We start from the raw sequence: 14,676 nt of genomic DNA, 5'->3' as shown, positions 1-14,676 counted from the left end.
ACTTGAACTCGTTAAATGGAAGAAAAAAGAAGGAAAAGCTAGAGCAACAAATTATTAAGAATATCAAAGTTCTAATTTGGTAGTGCTTGTGAGAATCAATACCCTTGTTAATTTTTTCAATCAGTCCAAAACAATTTATTAAATAAGTATGGTCAAATTATGATTTTAGTCTCTGTAACTTCAATTATCGTGATGTAATTCTTATAATTGTTGCTTTTCGAAGACAATTGTTTATAAATTTTTGACAATATAATTTTTAGCTAACATATGTATCGATAAATTGGAGTGTTTAAAGAAGTAAAAACACCTCAATCAAGTAATTACAAATGTTAAATCGCATTTATTAAAAGTATAATGACCACAATAGAACTTCACCGAGACTACACGGACTAAAAGTTTAGGTTTAATAATTTTAGGAAAATATTATTGGCACTCCAAAAATCATATTCTACACTCCTCACAAGTGTAGTTTTCTTTCCTAATATAGAAAGTTTGGAGTGTAAAATGAGATTTTTGAAGTGCTAATAACAATTCCCTAATTTTAAGGTAAAAAGGAAGCAAACAATTCTACTCAAAAGATAAAGAATAAATTGTAGCTGTAGTAACTTAACTTTAACTTAATCGAATAATGATCATTCAACTAAAAATCCATTATCATGGTCCCCCAACTCACCAAAATGTGCAGCTATGGTTTATCAACTAAAAATCCATTATCATTGGTCCCTTAAATTTAATCAAACTCGAGAAATGGTTCCTCAACTTTAACCCAATTGTAACAACAATCCTTTCAACATAACTTATTTTGACAAAATTCTGATGAAGTTGACGAAAATGATCATAGCTACACGTTTTGATGAGTTGAGGGACCCCAATTGTAGCAATGGTCCTTCCAATATAACTTATTTTGACAAAATTCTAATGAAATTGACAAAAATGACCATAGCTACATATTTTGATAAGTTAAAGGACCAATGGTAATGAATTTTTAATTGAGGACCATTGCTCCAATATAATTAAAATTGAGGGACTATTGCTACAATTTACTCAAAGATAAAAAGCAAACAATCAATTTGTAAAATCAATATCTGATGTGGCACCATCAGAACCGTTGAACCATGATTCAACGGTCAAGATCGGCTTAAACAAAGTAGGGCCTTACCCGGTTCAAGATTATCCGGGTCCGGGTCAAATGCACAATCGTCCATCACAAATCAGAGGACCAACTCCAATAGACGCCTGTTTTGACCCAAGTCGGTCCTCGGAAACATAATTCACAGCTACCGTTAACAAACGTCGTTTGGTTAACACTGTGTGATGTTAACTGGTGGAGGTCTTTTCTCATTAACTCCGTCTCTTTAAACAGACTCCGTTATCTCCCCCCTTCTCTTTCTCTCCCCCCTTTCCTTCTCTATTTCTCTCTTTTCTCAAAATTGGGGCTCTGATTGCAGTTCTCTCTGTAGCTGTTGTTTTGAGGCCTTCCTTTATAGGTAAACTAACGAATCCTCTATTTAATTTTTGTCTTTTTATTTTGGGAATATTTTTTCATTGGGCTAGGGTTTTTTTTTTGTGCCTGATTTTATCCGTTGGGATATTTTATACCGATTGACATTTTTGGTACATTTTATGAGATTCTAGGGTTTTTTTCTGATTCTGGGTTGTCTTGTTTGGTGGCTGAGAAAGTGTAGGAAAATAAAATATGCTAAAAATTGGATCTTGGGAAAATATTGATACGGGTATTGGGGATTCTGAATAAATTTGAGCTCTGATGCAGCTCGGATGTGTGGTTTTGTGATAGTAATGGAATTTATTGAGCAGGGATTAGAGGACTTTTTTTAAGCTTAAATCATGTTTAATTTTATTTTCCTCTTAGTTTTCTAATTCTCAGAAACCAAACAAGGGATAAGCTGTTCTGAAGTTAATTTCTTGCATATAATGGTATTAATTTTGTGAGTAATAGTCCTGATTGATTTCAACTGTTATGATATGGCTTTCAGGTTGTTCTTATTTTGAGAAAAATAATTGTAGTTCAATGTGACATGGATTGATTGATGGGCCTGCAAAAATTTGGAAGATCTATTTGTGGATGCCAATCTTAAGGATTAGTTTAATTTGTGGAATTTGTGATGGATCTGCGATCTTTATTGGCTCATTTCGATATGCTGAGATGTTTGTGAGGTGATTCTATTGGAAAGCGGGTTTAGAGATTGAAACCCGGAAGCAGGAGAGAAGGGAAAGGTTGTGGGAAATCATGGGGGAAGCTCTTCTGACTACCCTGTCCATAGAGAATTCTCATTTGTCTACATTATTATCTATGGATTCGGGTTCTGTTTCGCATGATGAATTGGAAAGAGAGATGAATAGGACTTTCATACTTTCTCGTCCTCCTGATATCAATCTTCCGCTACTGTCTGAGCCTAGCCCACCTCCTCAAACTTGGAATGATTCATGTGACATCTTAGATGTAGGCCTTGGGTCTCAAGTTTATGAGGCCGAGGCGACAATCACTCTCCCCAAAGTTGCAAGGAAATGCAACAAGAGGCTTGATAGCATTTGGGGTGCATGGTTCTTCTTCAGCTTCTACTTCAAGCCTGTTTTGAATGAGAAGTCCAAGTGTAAGATCATTCGGGACAGTAATGGGGTGTCTGGGTACAACAAGACAGACTTACAGTTAGATGCTTTCTTGGTTCAGCATGATATGGAGAACATGTATATGTGGGTTTTCAAGGATAGGCCTGAAAATGCATTGGGGAAGATGCAGCTGAGGAGCTACATGAATGGGCATTCTCGCCAAGGAGAACGCCCATTCCCATTTAGTGCGGACAGGGGCTTTGTTCGGTCTCATCGTATGCAGAGGAAGCACTACAGGGGTCTTTCTAACCCGCAGTGTGTTCACGGGATAGAAGTTGTTCGGTCACCCAATCTCATGTGTCTTGATGACGAAGAGAGGAAGAGGTGGGCAGAGCTTACAGGCCGAGATATAAATTTCTCAATCCCACCTGAAGCAAGTGACTTTGGTACCTGGAGGAACCTTCAGAACACAGATTTGGAGCTTGAACGGCCTGCCCCTCCAAAGAACAATATAAATTCACAACCAAGAAAATTGCTTGATGGTACGGGTTTGAATTTGTCAACTCAGCCATCAGAGCATGTCAACAACGAGGGGATGGACCTGTCACCGGTCTCCAATAAGCGGAAGAAGGATCCTTTTCCCCCATGGCAATGACAATGACTGTTTGCCTAATAACCCACATTTCGACAGATCCGGCAAAGACCACCCAGTTGAGTCACATTGGTTTAATCAGTTCAGTGGGGTGATGAAGAAAGCATCCGGCCCTGTTACAGCCGCAAAAACAATTTATGAGGATGAGGAAGGGTTTTTGATCATTGTCAGCTTGCCATTTGTAGATCTTCAGAGGGTAAAAGTTACTTGGAGGAATACTCCCTCACGTGGGATAGTAAAGATATCTTGTGTGAGTACAGCTTGTTTGCCATCCATTAAGAGACGCGATAGAACATTTCAGCTAACAGATCCAACGCCAGGAGCACTGCCCTCGTGGGGAGTTCGTGAGGGAAATTGAGCTTCCTACCCACATTCCAGAAGATGCTAAACTGGAAGCCTACTGCGATGAGACAGGAACAGTGCTCGAGATTATGGTGCCCAAACGTCGAGTGGGACCAGAAGAACACGAGGTCCGTGTGTGCCTTCGCCCCTCTCCCTGGAACGAAAGGGAGCATCTGTTGACCTGAAGCAGGCATTCAGATGACAGATGCAAGAAACATTTTTTACTGTCTCATTGTTTTTCTTTAACTTGAATCCGCCGATGAAATCTATTGAATTAAATCTGATTTTTTTTCTTCTTCCCCCTCCCCCTTTAGGTATTTAAACCCCCTCCCTAAGAAAAAAAAAATGGAAAAAAGATAGCAGCCTTCCTTCTTCTTTTATTTTCATACAATTTATCAGATTGATATGTTGATTTATAGATGTATGTCAAGACTGCTGTGATCTTATGCTTTATTTGGCCATATGCCCTTTGCTCGTTCTAGCTCTGCGCTAAAAATCGCCGTGCATAGCGGTTTCGGGAGTTCGACGTTATTATAAAGTTTGCATTCCCATGTTATGTGTCGGATTGAAGGTTCTTTGTATAAAGGAAATTACTTATGTAACCTATTTTCTTCTGCATGAAATTTTAGTGTTTTCACTCGGTGTTCGGTTTGAGTATTTATCAAGTATAGTCAAAACATAACCCTTAATTTCAAAAATGTTACTTTTTTTTTTTATAAAATCTTTCAAAAATATCCAAAATTTCACCTAAATAGACACAAATATCCTCAAATTTAACAATCAAATAAATTAAAGGCGTTTTAGCCAAAATGATTCGTGATATTGACATAACTCCTTAATCTGGTCCTTAACAATTAATGATAATCAATAGTAGTGTTCTTGAATTTTTCTATTGTTAATCATTTTAGTCTTTCTTTGAATTTGTTCATCGTGATCATTTTAGTTTTTTAATAAAAAATCTGTCAATTACTATGTTGGTGTAATGATGTGGAACCACGTGGATCTCACAAATACAATCATATAATGACATGTGGATTAACTTTAAAAATTATTTTTATATTTAAAACTAAAAATGATATTAGTAAGAAATAGGATGTTGAAGGCATGATTGAAATTCTGCCGCTCCCACTTGCGGTAACCGCGGCGGCACTCAATGTCGGTGATGAGGGGGTCGAAGGGGATAGGGTTGTGGGGGTGGAGTGTAGAAGCGAAGGTGAAGTTGGATCGGAGCTTGAGGCGATAGTAGCTAAAAAGAATTTAATTTATTTAATTGTTAAATTTGAGGATATTTTTGTTTATTTAAGTGAAATGTTTTATATATTTCAAAGTATTATATAAAATGACATTTTCGAAATTAAAAGTTAATTTTTTGCTATATTTGATGAATACTCGTTCGGTTTTTCGATTAGATTTTACGAGCAGATTGGATTCGATTTAAAGATAAAACACCGGAATTCATTCATTGTTGCTTCTTTATGGCTGCTCTGAAACCAGATTCAGCAGCAAATTAGGAAACATTAACATTAAACTCGGATCCGGAAAATTCATCAAACTGAATACTGATCTAATCTCAAAACTGCATCTTCTGCAGCTTGCTAATTAGAGCTCGCCCGCGTGCTCCGCCGACATCTCAATCGTGTCTGGGTGGCGGTTTCTGATTTCCGATAGGGTTTGGCCCTGACGGCTTTTTGTGAACACCTTGAGGTTTGACCAGCTTTCTGGATTTGAGCTGTTAATCACAGAAACAAGAAAGTTCTTTCATCACCGAACGAACAACGATTACATTTGGCAGACCAAAATTTAAACGACAAGAAAAAAGAAGCAGCAGCAGCAGCAGCAGTACCAGGGCTTACCCAAGTTGCCAACATGAATCTTGTGGTCACCAAACTCCGCCTTGCCGGAGAAGTTTCGAAATCAAGCCCTGCAGAAAGCATTGAAAGGAAACAGATCATGAGCATGCATTAATCCGATTCAGAATCAACGTATCGGATTACAAAACAATGTTTTAGTTACAAGTTGAGGACTTGCCTAACTCGGCATCTGCATCTTGAGCTCTAAGCATGAGCAGTGCAAAAACAAGGTACACAGCAGCTTGTTCTCTCTTCATCTTTGGAAAGTGATTGGTTTTTTGCATGGGAGGATTGAGAGTGTGTGGGGGTCTCGTAAGCATGCATGATTAGATTTATAATTGGGTTTACTTGTTCGTTAATCATAACCCAGTTTGAAAATGATGGAATGCCCTCCAAAACATGTCTGGGAATCCAATGCCACGTCTTTAGAGTTAATGAGCACCTTGTCATTGTATGTTGACTTCTCATCCACTGTGCACCATTGACGCTAATAAGCAAAAGGTTTACAGAATTTTTTTTTAAAAGACGTTCTTTTGTCAGACTGTGAATTTGAATCACTTATTAGGTTGAAATCTTTTAGTTGTGAGGTTCAGATTTACGATTTGGAAACATGGCAATACCATCAAGTCTCTAAAAACATAAGTCCGACAAGAAAACACTGCTTGATTTATATTCCAAATCAGAGACGGTTGTTACAAGAAGTTGAATAGTATTTGCAAGTGAATTAATTAGGGAATTTTCCACAAGGGACAAGATTTTTCTCAAGAGAAATGATGTTTCATGCCTCCGTTGACTTCATGATTAGATTCCGATGTAGCTTTATTTCATAGGCTATTCCTGTTATGCTTGTGATTATAAACCAGAAAAGAACGGAACTGGTTCCTCTCCTCTCCTGAGTTTAGGATGGGGATTCTCATGAGCAGCTCATCCAGATCGTTTAAATTTAATTCAACAGCTGTAATTATTATAACTTTTAGAAGAGTCTCTTATTTGAAACCGTTAGATTAAAATTCAACGGTCCAAATAAGGTACTCAGAAGGATCCTCATCTTGAGCTCAGGAGAGGATCCAATTCCGAAAAGGACAAGGTTGAGTACAGTTCGGGTGCTCCACACTTCGGTCTTTTATGTGGACCCTAACGAGTGCAAACTAATTATTTACAGGATTACATGTAACTGACTTAGATGACGTGTACTGTAATCATGACATTATGTTTTACGTTACAAAGTAATGTGTGAGTTTCTCTTTTGACGCACTCAATCATCCACATTGCTACTCAGCCACACAAACTTTGGCAATTGGCTTAGTGGACTATGATGGAATATCGTAGAAATGGCTAGTTTGTTGTTGTTGTACTTTAAAAAAAATACACTTATATTGTGCTGTGGAAAGAATCAACTGTGAAATAAAGCAATTAAGTGTTTGGTAAATTGGATTTGCAAAAGTGCTTTGAGTCCAAAAAGCAGTATCAAAGTGTTTAATAAATTTTTATATAAAAGTGTTGTGAATATGTATAATGATTGAAAAACCAAAGATATACAGTAATGGTACGGTAATTGTCCCAACCTGAAGATATTTGATATGGTGTTGGTATCCAAAATCAATATCGATGGTAGCAAAAACTTGGTATGGTAATGGTACTAAATTACCAACAATTTGATATGATAAATAATACAGTAAGTGTACCAAACTCACCTCTAAAATCAAGTGCTACTAGACCAACTGAATCACATACGAGACTATCATCTGTTGACTCTATACATTACACTCATATAAGATCCGCGTGAGAGAGTAACCTCTTTTGAAACACCACCATCCATTTTATTCCTGTAGGAGGAGACTAGGTCCCTAGGACACAAGTCACACAGCCTTTGTCAAATGGCATAGTGGACTAGTATGGACTATAATGAGTTCCATGTGCTAAGAATTTTAGGTCTCCTTGAACCATTAACTGATACAGCATAAAATAATTTCCGCGTAAAAAAAGAAGATCCTCCACTTCCTTTGAGATGACTAAATGAGAAGAAATTAATCCAATCTGCATTGTTTTGAATTTGCACATCCAAATGAGTGTTATAATCTAGGGTATACAATGTTAGCGAACACGTGAAAGTTTTCAATAAGGCTTATTTTTAGCTACGCTCTCTGGAGTTTGATTTGGATTCTACTTTGTTTCCTAAAACGCAAAAATAGTCACTTTGCTCTCTGAAACTTGATTGTCATCTCATTTTGCCTCTTGAAACTTAAAAGCCATCATTTTACTTCTCGGAACTCGATTTCGATCCCACTTTGTTACTTGAAACTCAAAAGTCGTCGCTATACTTCTTGAAACTCAATATTCAATTCACTTTTGCTCATTTCCATGTATTCCGTTAAATAATCGTTAGACTTACTTATGTGGCTTAATTAGAATCCACTTATGACTAACGTGACACAAATATAATGCTCGGATAATCAATCAAGTGGTAACACATAGATTAAAAAAAAAATTAACTTTCAAACATTGCATAAAATATATGTATATATTTTTAAAAGTAAGAAAAATAGCAAAAACTATTCATGGGTTTCATCTCTCTCTATCCCCTCTATCTAACTGTTGTCCATACATTCATCTCTTCTCCTTCCATATGCAACCACCTTATCATTAGTTCCATTGATTTCGTTATTTCATATGTTCTTACGTTCTTATGTTCTTATGTTCTTAATGGAGGTGGCTGGCAAAGAGAGAAGATGATTTTTTTTTTTTTTGTTCTTTTTTACTATCATTTATTTCAGGAGAAATTTGACACATTACCAATTATAAAGTTTTAATGGATGAGCTTATTCTAAAAAACATAAACAAGGCAATGCAGAGCGAAGTTTAAATTTCAAGAGGGATTTGGTGAGTTTTGAGTTTCAGAGAGCAAAATATGATCAAAATCGAGTTCCAAAGAGTAAAGTGACGATTTTTAAATTTCAAGGGGCAAAGTGGATCAAAATCGAGTTACAGGGAGTAAAATGACGATTTTTGAGTTTCAGAAAGTAAAGTAAGATGAAATCGAGTCACATAGAGCGTAGCTAAAAATAAGCTTTCCAACAACAATAAAGTGACACCCACATTGCAATTCTTCAATTTCCCACCACACTTTTTTCTATTAGGTGCTTGCAAGACGTTTGTGGCTCATGTGATTAACTTGTGTCTCAAAATCTTTTTTTTTTTTATATATTTATTTCCTCATTTTAAGTAACACCTAAAACGAGTACTAGCGAAAAGGCAGACTTCTACTAAACACTTGTGGCTCACGTGATTAACTTATCTCTCGAAATGGTTTTGTTAAACTCCTCTTTTTAATAACGCTTAAAATTGACCTTTAGTCACTAGTGGTAAAATATAATTAGTATCCTAACTAGATTGGATTTTTATAATTCCTCAATATCAAGGTCCACTTCTTCTTTTGAGAAAGGTAAAAAATAAACAAAATTTGTCACCAATTATATGTAACAATTCTAGTATTAAATGTACAAACTAAAAATAATATAGAGGTAATTTGACTTAAAGAAATTTTTGGCTTTTTTTATTAGCACCTGACAAAGTGTTGAATACACCTCACATTAAAATTTTAATATTAAATGACTTATATATCTAATATGTAATGACAATTTCAACCTTATAGGGTTTAGAAAAGTTAAAAAAAAAAAATCTAAATACACCTCAAATCAGTTTTAACAGTGTATATCTCAAAATTATTTATCCTTTTCAAGACTTCAACTCTCAAAAACACTTTCACCTTCTTTTGTTGAACACAGTCACTGATGACTGATTCATCAAGGCCATTGTTGACCTTTATCGTCAAACGTCTCTCAATTGGTTGTCAACAAATAGGGTAGCGGTTTGTTTGGAATCTCAAGAGCTTGTCACACACATGCATTGCAGCAAGAAAAGAAGTCCAACTAAAAATCAATCAAGGTGAAAATCCGCCATAAATTACACTGAGGTTGATTCAAGTAGATTAGTTTTGGGAATATAGGATAGTTATCCAAGTCATGGGCAGGATGGGATGCCTCGCCCTTCACAGCTATAAGACAGATATCCAAATCATCTACTTTCAGTAACTCTGTATCCTCAAACATTGAGAAGTTAATCCCATTTTTGGGGGGCTGTCTGAACTTCTAGCCCAGACCATGTTCAAAATGTACCATCATAGGTGGATAAAGGTTAAAATGTATTGTCATTTTTTCATTGGTTAGAAAAAAGTTTAGCAAATCCTTGTTGCCAAAAAATAATTTAGGGGAAAAAAGTTGAGCAAATCCTTTGTGACATAAATGATTTTGTATCAAACAACATAAGAAGAAAGAAACCATTATGAAGAGAGTGGAGTGTATGTAGAAAATGTGGGGTGTATGTAAAAGATGTAGAGTGTATGTAGAAGATGTAAGGTGTATGTTGGGAGTGTGGGGTGTAAGGGTATTATGGAAAAATATTGGGGTGCAATAAGATAAATTTTAATTAAAAAAATAAAATGTGGGATGTATTAAGTATGTGGGGTGTTAATATAATAAGCCAAAATTTTTTTATCTCTACTAATTAATAAAACACTCATTGTCAACCAAAACTCTATGAAATTACCGGTTTAACCATCTAATTAAAACAGAACATTAATAAGAAATATGAGGCAGAAATGTAATTTCACACAATCAAATTTTGCTGTTTTTTTTTTTAAAGTCTCACATACATGTAATCCTAATATATCTCTAATTTAAAAAAATTTCTCACACACTTTGTGTGTACGCATATGCTAGTGTTAATAATAAAAGTGAAAAACCACTAAACTTGTTGTAAATTATGAATTTAATTATTTACCGGTTGGGGTGGCGGGAGTGGCATCGGCATAAGTGTTAAGTTATAATTTATTGATGGGTTGAATTTATCGTTCGGTTTGATTCGAAAAACAAGTCGAGTACAAACTCTTAATCTCTATATGTAACAAAACCCACTCCTTTCTCTATAAAAATCCAACCCAAAATCCTCTCTCTCTCTCTCTCTCTGCGTTTGCCATGGCTGCGACTCCTGCTCCTGCTTCCCAAGCCAGCCTCCTCCTCCAAAAGCAACTCAAAGGTTACACCTTAACCACAATCCATATATATTTGTGTTCTCGTTTGTGAAAATTTGTTTAACTGTTTTACCCTGTTTTATTTTTTTTCTCTGAATATTTATGTAGATCTCTGCAAAAACCCAGTTGATGGATTCTCAGCCGGTTTGGTGAACGAAGCCAACATCTTCGAATGGAGTGTCACGATTATTGGCCCACCCGACACTCTCTAGTATGTTATTCGATGTCATTCCCGTTCTTTGAAACATGGTTTTTTTCGAAATTCAGTTTATGTCTTTTGTTTTGGTGCATGTGTGTGTTCTTTTAACAGGTTGATTTTCTTTTGATATGACTATAAGGGTTTGTTTGAATTCATGTGTTTAGTTTTGGGTTCTGATTATTTGATGGAATTGGTTTCAAAGTTCATATCTTTTACTGTGATGATTAGATTTTGGTTTTGCTTAAAGCATGAAATTTGATTTGAACATGATTGGATTAAGTGGTGTTTGATTTTTCGGTGTTTGGCAGATGTTACTAGAAGCTAATTAATACATTCTTTAGATAGTCAAGACGAAAAAGTGTTTCGGATGTTTTATTTTATTTGAACATGATTGGATTAAGTGTTGTTTGATTTCTCGGCGTTCGGCAGATGTTACCAGAAGCTAATTTAATGCGTTCTTTAGATAGTGAAGACGAAAAAGGGTTTCAAATGTTTATTTGATTTTGACATGATTGGATTAAGTGTCGTTTGATTTTTCAGTGTTCGGCAGATGTTACTAGAAGCTAATTGTTGCATTGTTTTGATAGTGAAGACAAGAAAGGATTTCGGTTTTTTTTTTTTTTGGGAACCGAATTCTTTAATTGACCTAGTTCATTATAATTTCTTTGTTGTAGTGAGGGCGGTTTCTTTAATGCCATCATGAGTTTCCCCGAGGATTATCCGTGCAACCCTCCTGTCGTGAGATTTACCTCAGAGATGTGGCACCCCAATGGTGACTGTCTTCTGTATATTGTTTCTGAAGTAACCTTTGCATATTTCCTTTCCTGCCTTTAGTTCATCGTGATCAAACTTCCATGTTTTTTGCAGTTTATGCCGATGGAAAGGTTTGTATTTCAATTCTTCATCCCCCTGGTGACGATCCAAATGGCTACGAGCTTGCAACTGAGCGCTGGAATCCAGTCCATATAGTATGTACTTATTTGTCAATATACTTTATTATTGCTCTGTGATTTGATGGTTTCACTTGTTTAGTTGTAGCCATAATCCTAAAGATTTTAGGGTGCAGTGTTGGCTTGCAAGTTGCAACTGTATTACCATTGTGTGGTTATAAGCACCGGATCAGTCCCCTTTCTGTTTCAAGTATATAACAATGAAATATTAGAAGGCTGTGCGTGTTTGGATGACATGTTGTTTCTGGATAAGGAGTCGAAACTTGGAGAGTTACAGATATGTAACTGATCAAGTTTGTGTGTGTCATTAATACACTGATTATCTGATGGCAGTTATAATTGACAGTGCAACTTGGTGGTGGCTAACTGGAAGAGCAATTCCACCCCTAAAGACTTTGCAGCATGCAGTTATAATTGAAATGAGATTGTCACAGGACTGAATTGTACAATAGCCCTGTGGGTGTCACCCTAAGCCAGTATTAAGGTGCTTGTTCCTAAACCCTAGCACAACTCTAGTTTAGACAAAGATTGCTTGAGTTGGGTTCGGGTTTGTTATTATATTCTGCAGTACATTTTTTTACCTGCATGATGCATTGGAAACTAGTGCATCGCTCGATTGGCAAAGTCCTAATCATTAGTCATTATTATATGTGCTAGCAGCTTAGCGCCATGAACCTCATGTTTGTTTGCTTCCTGTTCCTTTGTCTTGAGGAGGAACCGTATGAGACGAGACAAGCTTGCAGTATAGTGACAGAATCTTGAGAGTTGATGATACAGTACATATCTGAACTTTCTGTATGTTTCAATCGGGAGTGCTCAAGTGAAGAGAGTTGTGATTTAATCTTCAAGTTGTCTCTACCTAGTGTTTTAGGTGCTTATGGAAAAGTTAGCACTGGTGTCCGGGACCAACTCCATCTTTTACAAGGCAATGGAATCAGTTGTTTGAAAAGTGGGCTTGTTGCAAGTTGAAGATCTGTGACACTGACTTCGGAATGGCTGTAGGAAACCACCAGTTTTACTTCTATTGTTGTTGGAGAAGTAATGATGAAGTTGTGCCCTAAATATAGGGTACATACTGAAAGTTGTGGTGAACTCGTAAAACGGTTGTTTATATATGACTCTGAGGGATGTCTTTAACTGGAGACAGTTGTGGATGTGTCTATATTATCGAATGTAAATTGTTAGTTTTGGTTCTGGTTTACACACACAGACCGAATGTCCCAGGCATTTTGTTTAATATTTTATGCATCCATACTATTATATGAACATAGTTAGCGTGTTCGTATTGTTGAGGATCTACTGACGAATTTTTTGTTTTTCTGCAGGTTGAGAGCATTGTTTTGAGTATAATCTCAATGCTTTCAAGCCCTAATGATGAATCTCCTGCGAATGTCGATGCTGCGGTAGGTGTTGTATTTTATTGTCTTTATGTTTTGATTCCATGATCAGTTCTTTTGAGTATTTTTTGTTTGACACTACTTTGGATTGGACATTGGAGTTCAATGTTCACATATAGAACGACATGGTATAAATGCTTCGATTTTGGAAGTTAGTACTTGTTGATAACATATTTTCTGGGGCTCTTCAATAATTCCTAAACCCTACCGCTTCTTAATTGAAAAAAGGAAATGATTGAGGACTATGCTTTACATGTACTGCACTTGTTAGTCCACTTGGTTTTCTTAAAAGTAACATCGAAGCTCACAAATTAGACGTGATTTTCTTCCCAGTAAAACACATTGGACAGAAACATAGTTTAAGCAGCTTTTCCGTACATCACAATACTAGGATTCACTGTCATCCAGGCTTGTATGTATTGAATTTTAAACAGTGAAGCCATAAGTGTCGGTTCAACTGGTTCAACCGGCGATGCACATGAATGGCTTATCTTATTTACTTGTATACGTTGTGGTAACTTTCTAATCCGCTGACACGTTAATTATGTGTGTTTGCAGAAACAATGGAGAGAAAGTAGGGAGGAGTTCCGGAAGAGAGTAGGGCGGTGTGTCAGAAAGTCTCAAGAAGTGTTATGAGTTCATTGCATAAACTAGCTAGATATCATGCAGCCAGATATACTTCTGTTTTGTTCTGTTTGAGGAAATGGAGCTGTTTGCAACAAGACCGTGCTTGCGTCCGACGCAACTGCTGTTGCTAGCAACTGGGTTCAAGTTCCGTCTTTGAGGGTCTGTTTTGTTAGGAATGTCTCAGACTGCAAACTGTTTTGGTTTTTGTTTTTGTTTTGGAAGTCTCAAACTGTTTGTTACATTTTCATATTTTCCGGTATGAAAAAAAGTAACTTCGTTTGGAAAGCCAATATGAAATCATGACTGAATGAACAAGTGAACGGTTTTCAATGTGAGTTCCCCACCAACCACTTTCATGACAAAAGTAATCTATCATTGTGACGTCTCGTGTCAATTATAAATCATGCGAAGTGAAACTTACATGCCGTGTCGTGATATTGGTACGGGAGTTGCCATCAGAGATGGGACATTCCAGTCGATTACGTCTTTGAAAACTTTACCTGAATATTGACCATGGGAAATGATGAGCATTGACAAATAATTGAGTACTGTTAAAATCAAAAGCACTTGTTGATGTGTCCATACACAAAATAGATAAAACATATGAAGTTGTTTGAGAAATTACAATCGAATTTGAACAAATGCTATACTCAACAAGTCATGATGAGTAAGAGTTTCATACCTCTACCCTTTTTTTTAGACCATCATCAATCATGAAGGCTAAACGTATTCTTCAATTACGTTTTAGCTCTTCAAAAATTAAGTTCTACACAATTCTTAAGGTTAACTTTTCATCTCCAATGATGTGGGACCAAATCTTTACATCTTAACTTGTGATACACATGTAAGGGCCTGCCAAGGGGCTTAAGGACTTGCTATGTAGCCAGGAGGAATGGCTATGTAGCCAGCCTTTGGCTAAATTCGATTCTTTTTAGCAGATTCATTGTGGTCTTTGACTAGAGATAGATTTTTCACAAATTTTAGCTAAAAGTAGTCTATAGC

General features: G+C 36.3%; 2 protein-coding genes and 1 pseudogene across 4 annotated transcripts; 2 read left to right on the top strand and 1 right to left on the bottom strand.

The window, feature by feature from the left end:
- The first annotated feature begins 1,347 nt into the window (after window positions 1–1,347).
- Window positions 1,348–4,043, top strand: LOC103930044 (annotated as a pseudogene).
- Window positions 4,044–5,016: 973 nt separating this feature from the next.
- Window positions 5,017–5,762, bottom strand: LOC125480125. Of its 2 annotated transcripts, none has more exons than XM_048590441.1 (3): window positions 5,591–5,762; window positions 5,406–5,483; window positions 5,017–5,291 (listed from the first exon to the last, which is right to left on the bottom strand). In XM_048590441.1, exons 1-3 carry the CDS (start codon window positions 5,730–5,732, stop codon window positions 5,158–5,160), a joined length of 354 nt encoding a protein of 117 aa, XP_048446398.1. In that variant the 5' UTR covers window positions 5,733–5,762; the 3' UTR covers window positions 5,017–5,157. The 2 variants fall into 2 exon arrangements, with proteins under 2 accessions (XP_048446398.1, XP_048446399.1); XM_048590442.1 differs by having other exon boundaries at window positions 5,416–5,483; window positions 5,591–5,744.
- Window positions 5,763–10,326: 4,564 nt separating this feature from the next.
- LOC103930042 (ubiquitin-conjugating enzyme E2 7) lies at window positions 10,327–13,964 on the top strand. Of its 2 annotated transcripts, none has more exons than XR_007260520.1 (6): window positions 10,327–10,506; window positions 10,610–10,712; window positions 11,375–11,472; window positions 11,568–11,668; window positions 11,997–12,134; window positions 12,976–13,053. XR_007260520.1 is itself a non-coding variant. In XM_009339336.3 (6 exons), the coding sequence occupies exons 1-6, from the start codon at window positions 10,446–10,448 to the stop codon at window positions 13,681–13,683; spliced, it is 519 nt and encodes a 172-aa protein (XP_009337611.3). In that variant the 5' UTR covers window positions 10,330–10,445; the 3' UTR covers window positions 13,684–13,964. The 2 variants fall into 2 exon arrangements, 1 of the variants encoding a protein (XP_009337611.3); XM_009339336.3 differs by lacking the exon at window positions 11,997–12,134 and adding an exon at window positions 13,606–13,964 and having other exon boundaries at window positions 10,330–10,506.
- Window positions 13,965–14,676: the final 712 nt, after the last annotated feature.

This window comes from the organism of the source record quoted next, unplaced genomic scaffold (genome assembly GCF_019419815.1).
Source record: "Pyrus x bretschneideri cultivar Hongxiangsu unplaced genomic scaffold, Pyrus_bretschneideri_v1 Contig32, whole genome shotgun sequence".
Classification (NCBI taxonomy): domain Eukaryota; kingdom Viridiplantae; phylum Streptophyta; class Magnoliopsida; order Rosales; family Rosaceae; genus Pyrus; species Pyrus x bretschneideri.
This window is presented reverse-complemented; position numbering and strand designations above follow the sequence as displayed.